At 40.5% G+C, this 21,054-nt stretch overlaps 1 protein-coding gene across 4 annotated transcripts in view; it reads right to left on the bottom strand.

The window, feature by feature from the left end:
• The window catches only part of CRACR2A (calcium release activated channel regulator 2A), a 70,629-nt gene that overhangs the window by 32,222 nt on the left and 17,353 nt on the right, over positions 1-21,054 (bottom strand). For all 4 annotated transcript variants that reach the window (XM_054187272.1, XM_054187295.1, XM_054187287.1 and 1 more), the window contains 6 exons: positions 20,544-20,712; positions 18,820-18,966; positions 12,344-12,434; positions 9,625-9,720; positions 3,226-3,413; positions 186-257 (listed from right to left, as the gene is read on the bottom strand). In XM_054187272.1, coding sequence (XP_054043247.1) covers positions 186-257; positions 3,226-3,413; positions 9,625-9,720; positions 12,344-12,434; positions 18,820-18,966; positions 20,544-20,712 — 763 coding nt within the window. The remainder of the gene's footprint in view (positions 1-185; positions 258-3,225; positions 3,414-9,624; positions 9,721-12,343; positions 12,435-18,819; positions 18,967-20,543; positions 20,713-21,054) is intronic.

The raw sequence follows: 21,054 nt of genomic DNA, 5'->3' as shown, positions 1-21,054 counted from the left end.
ACAAACTGCTCCAGCATGGATCCAGCAGGCCTGGACGCTCCTCTTTGGCACAGAGGCCACCCCTGCAGCGCACCGCTGCCAACACCTGGACACCTATACCCAGTGCATACCCCAACATAATTTCATCCTCTAATGTACCTCTTCAGAATGACACAAGAAGTTTTTGAATGTAAGGTCTGCCTTACCTTAAAAAATCCAGCTGCTTCAGAAGTCCTGACTTCTCTCGCTGTAAGGTTTCTGTCACTCGGTACACCTCCCTGTAATGAAAGGAAATAAATAAAATTGTTCTAACTATGGTAACCACACTGCTAAAATGCTTCCCCTAGGAGCATCCACATTTGAGACTTCATCTTCTCCAAACCTGTAGACTTTATTCTGCATGAATGGTTACTAATTTTATAAAAGTTTATTCAGTATAAGACCCACAGTACTACAGCATTTTGAAGAAGTAGTAGAGGCTCTTTTTAAAAAAAAAGCTATAGCTTTATAATTTCTTTACCCAGAGAGCTTAATATACGCTGATACCAGCACTTGCGTCATTCGGTGAACACATACTGCTGAAACCCTTCTCCCTCATGGCCACTGAAGACCATGTAACATTTTATCCAGAATTAGTCTTTACCTTGCGGCTGGAACCATACTTCAGGCTCACATATCTACATTCCCTACAATTTCTTTTCTGTTACTGACTTTAACAGTTATTCTGCCTTAAACATCGGACATAGCATCTCAGATTTTTACACTATATTTACACCAATTACTGTGACTTAATGCAACTCAGTGTCTAGCCTTAAATGTTTTTTTTGACTTTCAGTGAAGTCTCAAGTTCTTCCTGTGCATGATGTACTTCAGAAGGTAGAATGCATTTTAGAAGGTAGAATCTCTCATTAAGCAAGAGCAAAGAGCTGTAAAAAGGTTACAAGGCCTTGTGAAAGAGGACATTTTGTATAAACAATATATGCCTTGCTAATGAATATAGCCTTGAAAAAGAACAGAAGTCTGATAACAAGGGAACATCCCTCCGCAGAAGGAGCCAAAACTGGACAGACGCTGGAAGAAACATAAAGTCAACAAAGATCTGCAGTAACTGGGGGAAAGGTAAAGGCAGCAGTGGGAGATCATGACCACTGACTCAATTGGAGACTGAAGAGAACTACATCCCCCACAGTACTGGAGCATGCACACATCAATTAAAGGACCTTGCAACTTTAAATGAAAGCGAGAGACTGTACTAACCAATAGAAATTGTTAAGATAAGCTACTAACCAATAATTATAATTAAGGGTGCGTATTTCTGTGTTTTGAACTGTGTAAATATACCAAGGAGTTTGTGGGCCGGTGTGCTAGCTTCGTGGATTACCACCTAGCACCCATCTCTGCAGAAATGATTTAAATAAATACCTCTACTCTGCGTGCATATTGGCATCTTGCACACTGGGTAAACGACCCTGATTTGGGACAACATACACAGTCTGAACATTACACCTGCTTCAACAACTCAGGTCTTACCAGACTGATAAAGATGTTAAAGGAACACTGCAGCTGCAGTTGAGTAGGGCTGAGCTCCAATTCCATAAAACACTATTGAATCCAAAGTGCTTTGTAAATACAGTAGTATTATTCAGCAGTCTGACTGCTGGGCAGATTTCCTCTGTAGCTTTAAAATTAGATCATTCCACAGTCTTTGCTCTGGATCTGAAAAGAGAGGCCTCAAAGAGGAAACAAACCACCTTGAGGAGGAATATTTCTACTGTCTACTTCCAAAACACACATCAAACATGCAAATCTAAAAATGGCGATTTTAAACACAGTGTCCATTCTTTAACAATCATTTATCAACAAAGTTCATTATTTATACCTTCAAGAAAAATTAAATTTTTAATAATGAAGTAGAATTTGGTACAAAGCTTAACAGAAAAAGAATATAACATTTGATCTAATATTCTGCTCTATCCTGAAATAAGACAAATAGCCACAGCTCTGAGTTATGTAGCTCATTAATGAAATGCATAGAGTCTGGCAAGATATGCATCACAGTCCATGTGCTCTCCATTGGCAACAAGAGAGTTTTACATTTTTTTAAAACTATATTTCATTAAATGAACTCCAGTGAACATTTCTGCCAATTACAGCTTCAGGGTAATGTAACTTTTGTTTTGTGCAGGCGGCTGGAGCAAGACAGGTACATTCTTCTATCCCTCAAAATACGAATTGTAAATATTTCTTCTTGAAAAATATTTTTAATTCAGATTCAGAATCTGAAATCCAAAACATTTGAACTGGAAACCTCAAAACGATGGTTCTGGATTACCATAAGGCCTTCTGTGAATTGTGATTTAGCTGCATAAGCTACATTTTATCTTGAGAGCCAGGCTCCTTCGTCGGAAATGATGTACTAGACTTGCTTTTGATGAAGAAAAGAAGCACATCCTAGCCATGTCATAGCCAGAGTACATTCTGAGAAGGAAGTTTCACATAGGCTTAGCTTTGAGGAGGATGGAGCACCATGTGCCACAACTGTAATTTTTGCAAGGAATCCCACTGGTATTCCAAAACTAAGACATACTTTTTGACCAAGTAAACTGATTTTTAATTCCAAACACCTTCAACAAATGGGGGGTGGCAGAATACTGACATTTTGAAGAAGTAGCAGAAGATTCTGTAGAAGCTGGATACGCTACAGAAAACATGCTGAATTACTTAGGGAAAAAATGACTAGAACTGCACTTGGCTTTTGCCCTTGTTCCTGCGGGGATAGGTTAAATTTTCCTCAGGATCTGTCAGGGGATACAGGTATTCCATACCATCTGAGGCCATGCACAGTCTATAGCTGGGAGATGGCTGGGGTAGGGGGCAGAAAGTCACTGCTTGGAGCCGGCTAGGGTGTCCTGGGTCGAGTCGGTAAGCAGCGGTACAGTAATCATGTTTGTACATTCCTCTATCAGTGTTATTGATGATGTTTTCCTGATCCTTTTGCTGTTCTGTTAAACTGCCTTTGCCTCAACCCATGAGTTTTGCCATTTTCTTCCAATTCTCCCCCACGACCCCGGGGGGCTGAGAGAGCAGCCATGTGGTTCTTTGTTGCCGTCTGAGCTAAACCACTATAGTTTTGCTGGTGGTTTCTGCCTATGACACAGACTTAAATCACAGCACTGAATACCCTGAGAAGGAGGCTCACTGGCACGCTAAGCAAATGGACTAGAACCACCGTAACTGGAGACTTACATTTCCTTCTCCTCATGTAGTTTTGATGCCTCCTCCTGAAGCACTTGTAACTGTTGCTGAGCCAGGCTTAGTTCGTGAGACGTTTTCTCCAGGTGTCTCAGCAGCTCCTGGTTAGTCAGCTTCAGCCTGGTGTTCTCTACTTTGGTTTCTTCTTTGCCACTGAGAAGTTCCGTACATTGCTGCTCTAACTGGGATGGAAGAAAAGAGAACAGAAACTATGATAACTAACTGAGGTCTCTTGGTTTTGAGGCTTTCAATTCAAGTCATAGAGGTTAGCTGAATAGGGAAGCTCTTTCTATCAAAGCCAACGTATGAATAAAACACTCTTCCACTGTTCTGTGTACAGACATAATTATGTTAAACATAAGCAAATCCATTTCACTCCATGAATTTCATCCAGTCCAAAAATGAACCAGGACAAACCACAAAAAAAGTGTTTACAGACCAGAGTACCAGTACTTAGTTGATATTCACAACTGCTATTTTAGACAATTTCCCACGATGCCAAGGCCTACACAGAGCAATTCATAGTTCTGCCTAAAAAATGTTATATTTAAATCCAGTAGCTGATAAACCTTCCTATCCCCAATAATATCACCAAGCAGTAACCTTTCTGCCATCTCAGCTAAATCTGCAAAGAAGTGTGAATTAGAGCTTTTTTAATTCGCTTTTATATTCACTCTGCAAAGTATATAGAAAGGAAAGATACACCTTCCCCATGAAAGAGATAACAGCAGATGACAGTGCTTTCTGGTACGTAAAGAAGTTCTACCTGCTTCTCACTGGCTAACTGAGCAAATTGAGATGACAGAGCAAAAGTTAAGTAGACTATAATTAGTCCACTTCATATTAGGGAAAGCACTGCTGACCTGAAGATATAAAAGTTTGTGGGTTTTTTTATTTTTTTCAGTATGCATTTTAAGGGATGTAAAATGTACTAGGGGCATTATAATGTTACCAGTTCAATGCCCCAGATCCCAGACACAACAGAGGATTTTGTTAAAACTCTCATTTTGCACATCCCAGCTAGCAAACCCAAATCTGTCCTTACCCAGCTCTGACAGTCTGTTCACACTCCACAACACTGCTGTTGTTCTAGTCTTGGTTTTGAATGCAACCTTAAGACCCAGGTTCAAAACAAAGGCAGAAAATACTTTCTAGCTGGGATTGTGAAAGGTCAGGAGCAAGAATAGAGCAGGAGCACTTATCTCAGCAGCAACACCAGCCTAACGTATTTGCTGAACTGTAGCCTCAGCAGCCTCACAGTTCATATGGAACACCGACGAGCTGGGCATGAAATTACTGCTGAGCAACGTTTGTTTACATTAGAATCACTGAATGGCTAGAGTTGGAAGGCACCTTAAAGATCATCTAGTTTCAACCCCCCTGCCCAGGGCAGGGACACCTTCCACTAGACAAGGTTGCCCAAAGCCCCCTCCAGCCTGGCCCTGAACACTTACACTGATAGATCACTTCAGTTCCTGAGTATGGCTTCCATTCCAGGAGTGGGTTTGGGAGAAGCAAAAAGGGATCACAGAAAGATGAACTTTCAAAAACCTTAACAGCAACAAATTGCAGGCAGAAATACCACTTCAAGAATATAAGGGCCATCTGAAAACTTACACAGAGACTGGTGTGGAAATGTAACTGCAATGGTAGCCATCATCAGCTTCCAGAATCATAGGTACTGATGTTAGAAATAATTGCTATAAATCCTGGTGATTACTTTTGAGAGAAAATCAATTGTGTTGAAACTATGCTCAATAGCAGATGCTTATCATATTTAAACCCCAGGACACAAGAGGAGCAAGGGTTATTTCACAGCACTACAGAGCTCATTCCTTTCATTGTATCTATACAATCCTTTAAGTCATGCCAAACGCTACTCTCAAAGCATTCATTTAAACAACTCTCAATACAGTGGAATAACTCATTAGGGGGATACTCAGTTGGTATAGAATGGCATAGATCCTACAGGCTCTAACTGCTTACTGGAGCTGCAAATTGGCTACCACGGTCATCAAGCAGATGAAAATTGATTGGGAAACAGGGCCCACAGTCATGTTTAAGAAAATCTAAGAAGCAGAAAGAATTAACCAATTACCACAGGTCAAGCACAGACCATAGCCAATGGAGTATATTCTCTTTTTTTTGACAAAAGTGGAAGGAAAAACTAAGAAGTTTAACATTGAATAAAGAACTGGGATTGTCCAATATAAACAAACTGTTGCTGAGGACAGCTATTGTTGTCCCTCAAAAACACATACATTAAGCACTCTCCATACATTCCCTTGTTCTTAGCTCAGCATCCTTTCTGTATTTTTTCTCTTTCTTTTTCCTGTTTATTTCAAGTGTGTGTGAAAGACGAAACATTTATACAGTGTTATAAGGTTGGGGATTATTTTGCTTTATGCCTTTCTTAACAATCCTATCACTTGATTTGCATTTTTGTGTGCTACTGATCAATGTTCTCATGGATCTCTCACTCAGATTCCCAAGATCATGCTCTTCAGTGGCTGTTATCAGCACAGAACCCATCCTTTAATGTAAGAACCCCAGTAACTTTCCTGCATTTTAACTGGTCCACACCTACTTTCTTCCCCTAATACAAGAGTCTGTGCCCTAGGTGTTATGCTGGACATCCTCTGTCCCCAGTGCCTCCTGAGACATGCCATCACACATCCCTTGAGGAACACTATTGAGAATATCTTGTGCTTTCGAGCAAGCTCATGTAGAGCAATCTGACAATTGAAGATCATGGTAGTCAGGAAAAAGGCCTAGCCAAAGGAATCCTGTCCTGCAGAAGGCTAGTCAACATGAAATCAGATCAGTGTTTCAGAAACATGAGGAAGTCAGGGGTCACCAGAGACACCAGAGACAGGGGTCACCAGAGACACCAGGGGTCAGTACTGGGTCCAGTCCTCTTCAATATATTCATCAATGGCCTGGATGAGGGCATAGAGTGCACCCTCAGCAAGTTCACCAATGACACAAAGCTGGGGTGGGGTGGATGACACACCGGAAGGCTGTGCCGCCATACAGAGAGACCTAGACAGGCTGGAGAGTTGGGCAAAGAGGAACCTTATGAAATTCAACAAGGGCAAGCGTAGGGTGCTGCACCTGGGGAGGAATAACCCCATGCACCAGTACAGGTTGGGGCCTGACCTGCTGGAGAGCAGCTCATCTGAAAGAGACCTGGAAGTCCTGGTGGACAACAGGATGACCATGAGCCAGCAATGTGCCCTCGTGGCCAAGAAGGCCAATGGCATCCTGGGGTGCATCAAGAGGAATGTGGCCAGTAGGTCGAAGGAGGTCATCCTCCCCCTCTACTCTGCCTTGGTGAGGCCACACCTGGAGTACTGTGTCCAGTTCTGGGCTCCCCGGTTCAAGAAGGACAGGGAACTGCTGGGGAGGGTGCAGCAAAGGGCTACAAAGATGATTAGGGGACTCGAACACCTCTCTTATGAAGAAAGGCTGAGGGAATTGGGTCTCTTCAGTCTGGAAAAAAGACGGCTGAGGGGGGACCTTATCAACACCTATAAATACTTAAAGGGTGGGTGTCAGGAGGATGGGGCCAGGATCTTTTCAGTGGTGCCCAGGGACAGGACAACAGGCAACAGGCACAAACTTGAACATAGGAAGTTCCACCTAAACATGAGGAGGAACTTCTTTACTTTGAGGGTGGCAGAGCACTGGCACAGGCTGCCCAGACAGGTGGTGGAGTCTCTGTCTCTGGAGACATTCAAAACCCGCCTGGACGTGCTCCTGTGCGACCTGCTCTAGGTGACCCTGCTCTGGCAGAGGGGTTGGACTAGATGATCTCCAGAGGTCCCTTCCCCCCCCCTTCTGAGGATGAAGACCCTCAGAAGGGAGACTCCCTCTGTCTAAATCAGCAGAAACAACACTTGAACTCATCTTGTCTGGAAGTTTCCTTTCACATTTTTTATAATAATTTCCAACACAGGAATAATTACATAGAAAAGAAGGGCAGAGGCAGGAGAGGGGAGGAGAGGGAGAGGAGAGGGGGAGGAGAGGGAGAGGAGAGGGAAAAAAAAAGCCTTATTAACAAAGTTTGGAAAAAAGCAGTTGTATTACTCCCAAGACGTTCTCTCATATAATCAAGCATCAAAGTCGTAATTAAACCAAGCTACCACCATCACCGCCTGCAAGAATAGGCCTAGCAGACATTGAGATCTAGGTGAATGAAGAGTAATACCAGAAAATGAGTGGGGTTATAGTATTACAAAAACAGATCAGAGGAAGATAAGAGTCACTCTCAGAGATGATCATTAGGAATTAGAAAAATATATGTACAAAATGCTGTCTCTAACTACACTAAGTTAAGCATTCAAATTAACAGGCTCGGCTGCTATACCGGAAAAAAATAATCAAATATTGTGTATAAGATTGACAGTGGGTACCAATCAGCTGGTTGAATGACAAAAGTTTCAAATGCCATCAATCATCTGAATAAAATTATCTTACTGATCACATCATTAGAAGTAGTGAATTCTATTTGTCCAACACAGCTTCCTTTCCATAAAAATAAATGCAATAGTTTAATTTTTATGGTAGTATGAAGATCCTGTCCTTCAAAAGCACCTCTGTTGAGACTCATGCAAATTCATAAGGGAGAGGGGAAATGGTAAATAATAGAAATTACAAATAAAATAGAAAACACAGTAATACTATTAACAATAAAAAATGCAATGAAAAGAAAAAGAAAACATACCATTAGAAAAAAACCCAACAAACTAATAAAAATAGCACAGACATTGTTTTATGTTCTCCAAGATAGGCAATAGTAGACAATAGAAAATGTAGTAGTAGGCAATAGATAGACACAATAATCATAAGATAAAACTTCATGATACTGCTGTCTGTATTACTTGATTAGACCAGGCTTAAAATTGAGCGTAAGCCTTTGAATAGCTTCTGTGGTTTATATACCAAATTTAGAACACATATATTTTAGAGAACCACGGGAAAAGGGTTTTACATAACTACTGGTTGATAACTAAGTTTTAAACATAGCTTTAAAGCAAAAAAAAAAACCAAAAAAACAAACCCAATCCATAAACAACCAAAAAAGGAGAATATTAAAATACAATCACTACAAAATTATGCTAAATAATTTCTTATATTTTTGCAGTTGGCTTCAGACTAAAAAAGCCTGATTTGTATGCCCCCACAGATATTTTCAAAGTATAGATTATTTCACTCCAGTGCTGCAATGTGGTAAACAGCCTGCATGAAAAGACAACTATTCTGATTCACAGCGGTACTGAAAAAAGGAAATTAACATCAGGTAGTTGATTTCAGTTATGTAACGGCCTTTTTGTTCAGTCCTATATCCTTGTGAGCTAAACTTGCATAATTCTAGTAACCTAGAGGCTTGTTTCCCCTCTTATTGAAGTACAACCCTACAATTCCCCTCAGCTTCAGCAGCACGTGGATCCATTCCTCAGAAGACAATCTAAAAACTACACACAACTAGGAAACTGCCCTCAAACTTCTTTTTCCTCTTCCTTCCCTTCCCCTTTCACTTCTCTCCTACTTCCCAGGACTGGCACTCCCAAGCACTGCTGCCAGGAAAGAAAAATTTACACGTATTTCATATTCATCTTCTACAGAGGGCGTCGGTTTCACAGCATTCCATTTCAGCCCTTTAAATTCCAGTGCTACCCCCCTTTTCCTACATCTAGTCTTTACCGCATCGACCTTGGAGACACTTTGCAGCAAGTTTATCTATGCAGAAATACTCTGCTTCCCCAAGCAGGCCATGCATTTTAAGAAGTAATCAGGCTTTAATATGGTAACTTGACAATCTGTTACCATGCAAGAGAACCACGCACTGTTAGAAAACTGTTATCACAGAGACGTATCAGGAGCAGGATGTTCAGGAGGGAACATTTCAAGTTCATGGTGCTGCATTGTCCCAAACAAGTAAATGAGTAGTTGGTATAGCTTTGAGCAAAGGTGTACGCTGTAAGACCCAAACCATTGTTCTCTGCTTTTATGCTCTCGGGGCATTAAACCAGTTCCTAGCACATTGAAGGCAGTGGAATTCTGCTACATTTTCATAAAAATAACGCGGTACTTGGGAAGAGTACCTGGAGCTTTTTTTTTTTTTCTCCATTTTATGATATAAAGGAAAACTTTAGAAGTAGAGGGTAACGTTTTTCCTAAGCACATGTGTAGAAGTCTAGCAGTCATAACTTCACTTTTAAATGCATTCAGGTATTTACACTCATGACACAAAAGCAACAGATGGTCAAAATTTGGCAGAACCACAACACACCAACTTGCATTTTTGGGACCCAAAATAGTGCCTAAAGAAAATAATATCAATAAATAAAAATTATCTATTTTTTAACTCTGAAGGATATTGGTTAATACCCTTTTCTGTTGCTGAACCAATTGTTCCAGTTCTTGTTCTTTTGACAGGAGCTTGCGCTTCAGGTCTTGACTGTAGGACTGAAACCTCTCTGTGTCCTGCAAAATTCAAAGAAGAAATAGATTAACAGCACGATTTTGTCAGCTGGAGGAGACATAAGAAATCAGGCATGAAAATAATAGGCTTTTCACAGTGAATGTAACAAGCTACTGATAGAACTCAATGTAGGGATGGTATCACACACGGATCTAGACTCTGAGCTTCTGTAAACTGGCGTAGTCCAGCAACTTCAATGACTGCAGTTGCTACAGGATGTGTTGATTGCACATGAGTAGGCATCAGGTCTACAAAGTGGAGGCAGAAGTCTTCTTAGGCATGAGCCTTAGGAGCTTGGCCTACCTAAATCAATGAAGCCAGAATGCATTCTCCTATTTCCAGCTACACATACCTTCATCCTCTTATACACTAGCATTCATCTGTTGCAGCAGTGAGCTGTTTCAGAGAGCTAAACAGGCAGAAAAAAAGCAGCAAAAATGTTAATAGCTTTCTGCACATTTGGTTTCCTGAACAAGACAACCGCTGACACGGAGGAGTGATGAGAATGCACTGATGGAAACAACCTGGACAAATTTTAATTATTATGGAGTCATACTGTAACTCACATACTAATTATCAGGACTGACATGGGAGACACAGGCTACTGACACACAGCCCAGCAACTCAGGTTGAAGTAAAAGAAACAATACCTGCTACCTTTAAAATCCATCACTAACAACAATTTGTGACAGATGTTCCACTGGTATAAAAAAGTGACCTGGGCTTCAGGCTCTGGCATTCACTTAACAATTATATCAATCTGGCCATTATCTAAGTATCTTGCAATCACTGGGAACTCCCAGCCCTATTTGGGATTACTCCTTCAGACGTTCCTCAGCTGAGAGAAATTGCCAGAACTTCCCTGAGCAAAATCGTGTTCCAGCAGTTCATATCAGCTGAGAATCTGCCCTATTCCTCCACAATGCGCTTCTACTCTCTAAGATCCCCAAGAAAATGCCTCTAAACAAAAATAAGAACTCCATCAAGACAGTAGTGGTTCCTACACGCTCTTCCCCTTCAGCAGAACATGTAAAGGGGTAACCACATGCATGTTAACTGGCTCCTTATTTGGAAGAATATATATCCAAGTGAAAAAACAGACTAACTGCCCCTTTTGTACACCCTTCAGTCAGCAGGGCATTAAGTATCGTAAATAGTTACAAATTGTACTTATCTGCATCTTAGCAATTTCTTTAAATGTATTCTTCAAGAGCTGCTCTTCATTCAAACCATAATAATTTCCCTTTTATATGGGACCAATGCGTCTCTCCAGGCTGTAAAGTCTTCGTGAGACTTTGCGTTAGAGAAAGAATTTAACAGTCAGATCTGCCCAAATCCCCAACTAGTCATGCTAAGAAACAATAATTCTTGAGTGTCTGACAACCTTTAGTGTGAATGATGACTTAACTGTAAAAAGCTTCAGTGGGAAGCTTTAATGAAAACAGTTGAAAGAAATGGCTTTACCTTAAATCTACAACTAATTAGGAGATCCAACCATCATTGCTTATGGAAAAGCCCCATCCCTGGAAGTGGTCAAGGCCAGGCTGGATGGGGCTTTGAGCAACCAGGTCTAGTGAGAGGCATCCCTGCCCACGGCAGATGGGTTGGAATTAGATCTTTAAGGTCCCTTCCAACCTAAACCATTCCATGATTCTATGACTTGGATCACAAAAGGATTTTTTAGATATCAATTTTGATTGAGAATGGAAGCAGTAATTGATGGATATCCACCAGTTTTGGCCACATTTTGTGTACCGTGTGTTGTTTGAAACCGTATATTGGTTTGATTCATATGACTGCTTTCAAGACAACAAAAAGGAATGAGCCACTAGCTCATGACTGGCTGTCCCAAGCCTCCCAAAGAGGCTGTGGAATCTCCATCAAAATACTCAAAACTCAATTGGAGAAGTCCCTGAGCAACCTGGTCTAGTTTGAAAGCTAAAAGCAGCATAGGTACTTTCCCACCTAAATGATTCTAAGATGATGCTTTCCTGGAGCCCACTGGTAGTTGTTGTTAGTTTCTTTGTTTTAGGAGAAAAAGACAGAAAAAGTCCAAAGAACAGGCTACAAAAGCAGTAGAGGCGATTTAAAGGAGACACTAAGAAAAGGCAATTCATTGTCAGGTGTTCAGGAAGCACTATGGCAGTGACAAAAGAATCTGACCTATGTTTATCTTGCAAATAGCTGTGGTGGTTTCAGAAATTACCATAGCTTCCTTTATCTGTTGTTGCTCTTCAGTGAGAACTTATCTCCTCCTCAAAAGCAGAGACTGCAGAACCCAACAGAATTAGTACTGCTCTGCACAACCTCAAAGAGCATTTTTCCTAATTGTGACCAGAAGTTGGACCTATAGCAGCATACAATGAGACCGTACTTCAGTTTACTTTCAAAGGAACGCCAGCTGCTACTATGAGCACAGGACATTGATACTCCTCTCGTTCAACAAGTCACTTAGTCTGAAGCTGCAGAGCCTGGATCAGTACAAAAGTAGCAGTGAGGCAAACGATGTTTTTTCTTATTCTGTTGTGAAACACATTTTATGGGCTTTCATTTCACACTCAGAATGCGTATAAAATCACTGGAAGTAGGAGCAGAATCCATGGCCACAAAAACAGAGACACTCACTTTCAGAAGAAACTGCTCTTTCTCCTTTTTGATTTGCTGTTCCATTTCCTCATAAAGATGTTGAATTTCTTCATCGTAAGCAGAAATTTTCCTAATAAGAGATAAAAGTATACTGAGCGTGTCTTTGTAGCATTACTTCAAGTCATGGCTCACATTATAAGCTAAGCCCCGCATTTTTGCCTTAACACAAGACTCCAGAGAATGTTCTAGGGTTAAGAAAATAGGAAATTTTGTGCAGGAAAGGTCACAGATTAAATTTAGATTTTTTTTCTCATGGAAGGAAAGCTTTAACATCTCAAAGACTAATAAAGCTACACATCTGATGTTTCCGTATAAAGCAGCTGTTCATTATGCAGTTCTAATGAATTAGGTTTAAGGAACAGAGCTTCCTAGTGACAATACTAAGAATACCAGAGTCTAAGTTTGCCAGTTAGAAGTATTTTCACTGCAACTGCATTTTTTTCACTCTGGAACTGCATTGTTCACCATTCAAGAGTATTGAAGGGGATACTTCTATCATATCTAAGATGTTTTAGTTAGAATAGACTTCTTGAAAGTCCTTCTTGAAAGCTGCTTTACTGCCTCTCTAACAACTTTCCTGAAACAAATTTGAAAAGCCCAGCTGAGGAATAGAAATATGCTGTGCACAAGTGTATCTGACTGTAGGAGAAAATAAGGACTTAAAAAGCTCACTTTTTCCACCAAAATATTGCAATTAATATCACTGCAGTTTGATACACGAAGGATTACACTGAGCAGATGCTTTAGTTTGGGCAGAAAATATTTAAGTGTTGAAAGGGAACAAGACAGCTGCTTTGTTCTGCTTCTATTCTATTCTATTCCCTCCTATTTTCATTAATCCAGAAACTGAAAAGCAAAAATCACTTTGCATCAAACTCAGAGAACAATCTAGAAAGATTTTTAATAGAGATAAATAGGGCCTTTATGGGATACTACTGTATATTCCTCCGCATTCCTCTTGCCACAGCTGTTCCTTGAGCAACCTGCAGAATGCATGTTACAAATAAAGTACATAATCTCCTAGGGCATTCACATCAATAAGAGCAAGCCAAAGAATATACAGTAGAAAAAAAAAAACTGTTAATTTTGTAATCTGGGTATCTACTATTCTTTTTTGTACCTAATGCTCTACATATTCTCTGTTTTCACTTATTAAAGCCTGATTATCTTCTCAGTTAAAGCCAAGCAAATCAGAAATAAACTTAAAAAAATTTACCGAAGGTAAGAGGAGTGAGAAACACCAGAAACAAACCTTTCTTTCACCTTTTCAAATATCAGAACACTGGACATCGCCAGCTTGCATTTTCAGTCACAGGTAAAAAATGAGGGGGAAGGCATTTTCTCAGGATTTACAACAACAAACAAATATCAAGCTACACCAATTTGAGGAAAATGACTGCTGCCACTTAGATTTTTGTAAACTCTGATTAGGTGAGAAAAGCAGCCCAGACAAGGAGCTCTTCATGTGACTTCAATGTTTCAAAAAGAGGGTGACAGAAAATCCAGAAGCTCTTTTTCTGCCTTATTTCCTTTATAGTGTAAGAGGAGTACTTTATAGTGTATTGTTCTGATCTCAAATTCTCGTTTCTTAAAACTAAGAAAATGCTTCATAAGAAATTAGAACTCGCCAATGGAATTAAACAACACAAATTCATAAAGTATTAACAATTATTTAGAAAGGTGTGGCAGAGATGCTAAATTCATATTTAAAAATACTGTCCTGATGCATTATAATGTCACTTTGATCAGAGATAGATTGACTATGTACTGAAAAACCCTGTAACTTTGCACAGGCAGAACGCATTGCACAACAGTCAGTGTTTCCATGGGAATCACAGAGATTTTCTTTGCTTCTGTCTCACAGGGAGAATAACTTCAGTCCCGTATTATTAAGCTTCTGATTTAGATATTTCTTTCCTCTTACGTGTTTGGAATCACGGGATATGGCAGCATCATCAAGACTACATCCAGGAGGTACCTCTGGGTGTAGGAATCTCTTTAGTTGGTCTGGCACATAAGCACATGCCATTTCTGTAGGTCGAATACTCCCCAAGCATTTAATTAATGGCTTATCATTCTTAACTCTGATCAAATTAAACAGCACAAGAAGGATGTGGGCCTCTTGGAGCAGATCCAGAGGAGGGCCACAAAGATGATCAGGACAGGCTATGAAGACAGGCTGAAAGAGGTGGGGTTGTTCAGCCTGGAGAAGAGAAGGCTCCACGGAGACCTTATAGCGGCTTTCTAGTACCTAAAGGGGCCTACAAGAAAGCTGGAGAGGGACTTTTTACAAGGGCATGTAGTGATAGGATGAGGGGCAAGGGCTTCAAACTGGAAGATTGGAAGAAATGGTAGATTTAGATTAGATATTAGGAAGAAATTTTTCACTATGAGGGTGGTGAGACACTGGAACAGGCTGCTCAGAGAAGTTGTGGATGCCCCGTCCCTGGAAGTGTTCAAGGCCAGGCTGGATGGAGCTTTGAGCAACCCGGTCTAGTGGGAGGTGTCCCTGCCCATGGCAGGGGGTTGGAACTAGGTGATCTTTAAGGTCCCTTTCAACCCAAACCATTCTATGATTCTATGATTCTTTCCCTTTAAAAAAAATACAGTGATTTGCGCTCTGTGTGCACTAATGTTCTGAGATGCTGATTCTCCTCTTCTTTCACTGAAGGTGGATTTTGACACTGTCCCATGCTAACTGACTTCCCAATGAGAAGTCGGTTCATCCTTCCCTTCCCCTTTACTGTTATGTTTATCATCTTCTCTATTTAGAACTTCATTGTCTGAAATACAGTCTACCTTTTTACTAGGTTTTTCTTTCAGACGCAAAGCACAGCAGCAGACAGAGCTAATGTCAGTCGAAGATTCTATCTGCTATTAGAAGAAAAACGTTTCTTTCTCATCTGTTTTAAGCTTACTTCCTATTAGTCTTGTTAAATGTCCTTTCATTCTGCTGCTAGGGTTTTGAAGAATAACAGTTCCTCATTCAGCCTAGTCAGTGGTCTCATGGTCTATCAAATCCCACTCCAACCTTTACCTTCTCACTCAAGAGATCCTACCTTTTAAAAAAAACTTCTTACAGAACAGCTATTCCATTCCTTTAATCACTGAGTTGCCATTCTCTGTACCTTTCTTTATTACGTTACATTATTCTTGTGATGAAGAGACCAGAACTTCACTCAGTACTCAAGACACGGGTGCACCAAGATTCTATGTATTGACAAAAACATGCTTTGTTATGTTCTCAGTACCCTTCCCAATCACGCATAGAATTTTACTGGGTTTTTTTGGCTACCATTGCACCCTGAACGGATGATTTCAGGAAGCTCTCTGCTATGACCCCAAGGACTTCCTCCAGAGTTGTAACTGCCCATTCCATGCTCAGCATCATGTAAGCATGACTTAAATTATTTTGTCTTCCTTACATTTATCTACGATGAAGTTCATCTATAGCTTTTTTGCCCACTCAATATATCACCCCATTATTTAAAAAACACCACTGCTAAATTTAAGAAGCCATCTAATTTTAAATTAGCACTTAAAATTAAATACAAACATCAGAAAATCAAGAACGAACTTACCCATAGCAAACAAAAAAGGTATCCATTGTGTAGATGCCAAAAACAAAATGTATGAATGTATGGAGCTACTGGTCCACACTTTCAGTGCGCAGCTTAGCTATTGCTGATTCCAGCACCAGACCAGATATATTTACAGTATTTACTGTAGTAAAAGTCTCCCACTTTTGTTTAAATTAAAAGAAACAAAGAAGAAAATGAGTATTTTTAAAAGGAGAAGGTTTAAACCTCATATTTTCATTTTGCCTTAAAATCTACAAATACAGGCAACAACTTTATGAGGATAAACACCAGTGAGGAGAACACCACCAACTCTGGGATAAAAATGTGGCCATTTGCTTTGTTTTCCTTAAAGTGTATTCAGCTCTATGTAAAAACTTATCTGCAGTATTTTGGCTGTTGTACTGAACCAGAATTACAGATCACCTAAAAGGAGAAACATGCCTATGGTTATACTGGCACAGAATATATCTGACACACGGATAGACCTCTTCTCTGAGTGTAACAGGAAAATATTTTATAACTTGTTAGGAATCTTCATTGAAACCCTTTGACTAAAGGATTAAGTGGTGGGTTTTAAGTTTCTTCTCCAACAGTTTCTTCTTACTAAACTCTATGAGAACAAGTTTGTAAGAGATTGTTAACACTGGTGGAGATTAAGTGTTAAGTTGTATGGAGATGACTAGGCCTTAGCCTGACAACTAACTGAACAGAGCATGAGAAACTACTGGACATAACAAGTAACAGTAAGAAACTGACAACACTTACAGACAGAACCCTGATGGATGGCTTTCACAGGTGTTCTAGGAGGAGCACCTCAATGTCTTTCCTGTAGAGAGGGGCCCAAAACTGAACACAGTATTCAAGGTGTGGCCTCACCAGTGCTGAGTACAGTGGGATGATCACGAGTCCTACTCACCACACTATTCCTGATACAGGCCAGGATTCTGTTGGCCTTCTTGGCCACCTGGGCACACTGACGGCTCATATTCACCCAGCAGTTGACCAACACCCTCAGGTCCTTTCTCGCTGGGCAGCTTTCCAGCCACTCTTCCCCACGCCTGTAGCACTGCCTGTTGTGATCCAAGTGCAGGACCCAGCACTTGGCCCTGTTGAACCTCATACCACTGGCCTCAGCCCATCGATCCAGCCTGTCCAGATCCCTCTGCAAAGCCTTTTTACCCTTAAGCAGGTCGACACTCCCACCTAACTTGGTGTCATCTGCAAACTTACTGAGGGTGCACTCAATTCCCTCATCCAGATCATTGATAAAGATATTAAAGAGAACTGGCCCCAATACAGAGCCCTAGGGAATACCACTCGTGACTGGCTGCCAACAGGATTTAACTCCATTCAGCAGCACTCTCTGGGCCCAGCTCTCCAGCCAGTTTTTTACCCAGTGAAAAGCATTCCCATCCAGGCCATGTGCAGCCAGTTTCTCCAGGAGGATGCTGTGGGAAACCATGTCAAAGGCTTTACTAAAGTCCAGGTAAACAACACCCACAGCCTTTTCCTCATCCACTAAGTGGGTCACTTTGTCATAGAAGGAGAAGGATATCACCACCCACCTGGAAAAACTCAAGGTCTGAGCTGACGACTGGAGGTAAAGGGACTAGGGTCTCAGCATGGACTTAAAAAGCCTCACACTAAAATCTGAAGGATCTGTGATTAATGAGGGAGCAAATGAACACATTCTGGCAGCAAACTTCAATTCAGCTGAACCAGTCAGTGAGTAGGAAGAGACCCACATCTGGGAAGACCCAAGGTCTGAGTCAAAGAATGGAAAAAGGGCCCAAGGTGCAGGCACGGACATTAGACAGACTAAAGTCCATGCTAATATTCAAAGGATCTGTGAATGTAGGTTTGTTTCTGAATAAAGTAAGTGTGTGGGAGGGCTGGATGCGTGTATGTTTTCACTAACAAAATTCACTACTGACAAACCGGAGAAACAGGATCAGGCTGTCATCCTTCATGTTGGTGGGAATTCTGCTTGTGTTTAGGCGGGTGCCAGTAGAGGCACTGCTTTCTAATCAGTATTAGTCTGCACAGTCCCCCATGTGTGGTGCATCTGCATGTGTGTGTATTGAGAATATATGTTCAGCCTCACTACTAGCTGGACCTACAAATGGTTAACAGCAGCAGTGTACTGTATCTATTGAACCAGGACAGGAGGAAACCTCTGGCTCTCTTAGACCACAGGATGCAGGTTCATGAATAAAAATATGCTTGTGTGAAAGCTCCAGAAGAAAAGACAAAAAACCACCTTCTCAGGGCGTCCAAGTTAGAAAAAAAAGAACAACTTAAGACAAAAGCACAGCCTATATCCAGGAAAGGTGACAAAAGGTTGAGAATAGACTCACAGAGTTGAGTCAGGGAGGAAAGATGAAAGATCAGATTCATTCTGCACTTCCAAAGGGTACTATTGTCACCAATCAAGAAGAACCCAGGAGACAGGATAAGACCTCAATATGCAGCATCCGTTATCTTCTGCGACCCCACAGTAAATCCTGGCCAGTCTATGCAGACACATGCATCTTAGTGCTGATAAATCTGACTGTCCTCTGGAATCAAACTGATTAACTAGAAGTGAATTGCTTAATATTGTCTTAAAACTGCAATGCAATAATAGACATCTGCAAAAGACTCTCAGTGAACAAAATCTGTTAACTGGAAGAGAAAAGCTAATTTCAGGCAGTTCTTCAGTATAAATAATTTTACTGGTACTCTTCATGACTAATAAAAATCTTATGTTACAGGCATTTTAGTGATTATAATCCTTAGTTCTCCACTGAAATACTTTTGTTTACTTCAAAGATTCAAATAGTAGGTAAGATAGAAAATTACATAAACAGTCCAAAAAAAAAAAGTACTACTAACTTTTTTAGGGCCCATTCCAACTCGTTCTTTTCATCATCTGCGTCTTGGAGCTGGGAAAAAATTCTGACCAGAAACTCTTCAAAATTGGAAAGTAAATGAGGTTCGTCTTTTCTCAGCTGCAACCAAAGTTGCTTCACATCACTGTCACTGAAAGAAGAGATCGTAAAGGATTCATTAAGAGAGAATATTTCTCAGGTTCCAATAAATGTTCACAGCATCATAGTGGATGGAGGCTTTGGGGCACCGCTGGTCAGAACACATGGCTTATTAAAAACAAGGGCTACTTAAGCAGTGCCAGATTTGAAAATGATGAGGTGGGTGGGAAATGATGGAAATTTAATTTATTCCAAAAAATGCATCATAAAATTTGGCCATGCATGGCTGCAGAGAATCACAGGAACTGCTTGTTTAGTGGGTGGCTTGCCAGACACTTCATCTAAACAGGAATGGGTAAAAAAGGAGACAGACAAGATACACTGTACCACCCTGTCACTTCTATCACAAGTTGCCACAATCTAGCAGGGAAGGGGCAGTGGGAAAGCTAATCAAAAACACCTCCTCATGAGAAATAAATGAGACTCAGTCTCCTAAGTTACTTAGACAATTTAACAAAGAGCATTTGTACTGTCTTCTTTAATTTTCAGCCCATTTGAATTCCACTGTGGGACTGCTACAAAAATCAGACCGTGACATCTTGAAAATTTTGATTTAAAGATCTGACGAGAACGTTTTGTTTCCAAATCTGTTCAGTGGATGCTGGAAAAAAAGATATTCTACTGTGAATGATAATGGGTTTTTTAAATACTTTGCCTAAATTCTCCTGAACAACTTCTTTTGCTTGTTTCTTCCTGACTCATTCTCTTACATGTGCATTGTAAGCCTGAACCTAGCCATTAGAGAGTGCTATATTTATAGGACAAAATGAGGATAAGGCTAGAAAAAGTGGGTGATAAAAATCTCTTCATAGTGAAAGACCTTCAGGATGATCAACCAACTGACAATCAACTTTTTCCTGTAACAGGCAGTCAGGTGAAGAGAAGCACTGATGAGGACTTCTATTTCATGCTAAGAATCACTTACGTATTTCTTAAACATTCCCACTATTTGTCCAGATTCTCTCCCATTTTTGCCCCATGCCTTTTTGATCTAGAACATTCATTGTGATAGATCAATGAATGTCAGGCCAACACACAAGAAGCTCTTCGAGCAGTTTTTGTGTTCAGTGTTTCAGAGTAAGTCATCCTGGTCCTGGAAGAGGTAGTGTTATCAGAGCAATCACAATACGCAATTATGCATGGAGGGGAGAAAAAGCACAAAAAGCGTAGAAAATATTCTTACTTATAGTAAACTGCTGCACCTTAAACACAGCCCTTGCCAAAAAAAGCAGGCATCATGCATTGTTTGATTGAAAATCAGTGGCATCTGTGGATCATGCCAGTAATTATCTGTGTTCAAACCCATGGTACATCAGTGTGTTAATGGCATAGCTTTCATATGGCACAAACACACATTTCATATGCTTGAAGTACAATAGCTTTGCTCTTGGAAATTTTGATTGAATGGCATTTTATCAACTCTGGCAACCAAGAAAATTAATGTTTAAAGAATCACTGTGTTACTGAGCAGCCTTGGTTCTCATCACTCATCTTGGACTCCATTCCATCAAACCCAGACCTGAATTATAAAAGATCATATAATCTATTATTATTGTTGCGAAGACTCACTCATCCAAAACCTTTTTAGCTCCAAGCCGATCCATCAGATTTGAGAACTGGAATTCTTCATCCTCATCATCACTCACGGTCTCTTTGCATTTAAGTGGGCAGGCTGTTTCACCTTCTGATTGCTGCATCATCTCATTATCCAAAGCAATCTGCCCCAAAAGAAACTGGCCTAAGAATTAGAAATCACATGTTAGCATTTTCAGAACTTACTATAAGAAGCCATGTCATTGAAGAGCAACATACTAAAGATCAATTGATATGATCTGATATGAAATAAAACACAAGATTTTTTTTTTCCCCTCAAGGTAATTTTTCCAAAATTTGTTCATAGATCGACTCCATGGCTTAAAACAGGTGTAATTCGGGTGGTTACATCATATGCCTCACATTGTGCCGTGACTTGCCATCTTACACAGGAGACAAAGACCCTGGAGCCCTTTGTCCATTTACAGACATAATTTGACTATTTCTTCATCTGCTACATATATCTGCTATATCTAGGAAATAGTCT

Source organism: Rissa tridactyla, chromosome 1, assembly GCF_028500815.1.
Source record: "Rissa tridactyla isolate bRisTri1 chromosome 1, bRisTri1.patW.cur.20221130, whole genome shotgun sequence".
In the NCBI taxonomy this organism is placed as follows: domain Eukaryota; kingdom Metazoa; phylum Chordata; class Aves; order Charadriiformes; family Laridae; genus Rissa; species Rissa tridactyla.
This window is presented reverse-complemented; position numbering and strand designations above follow the sequence as displayed.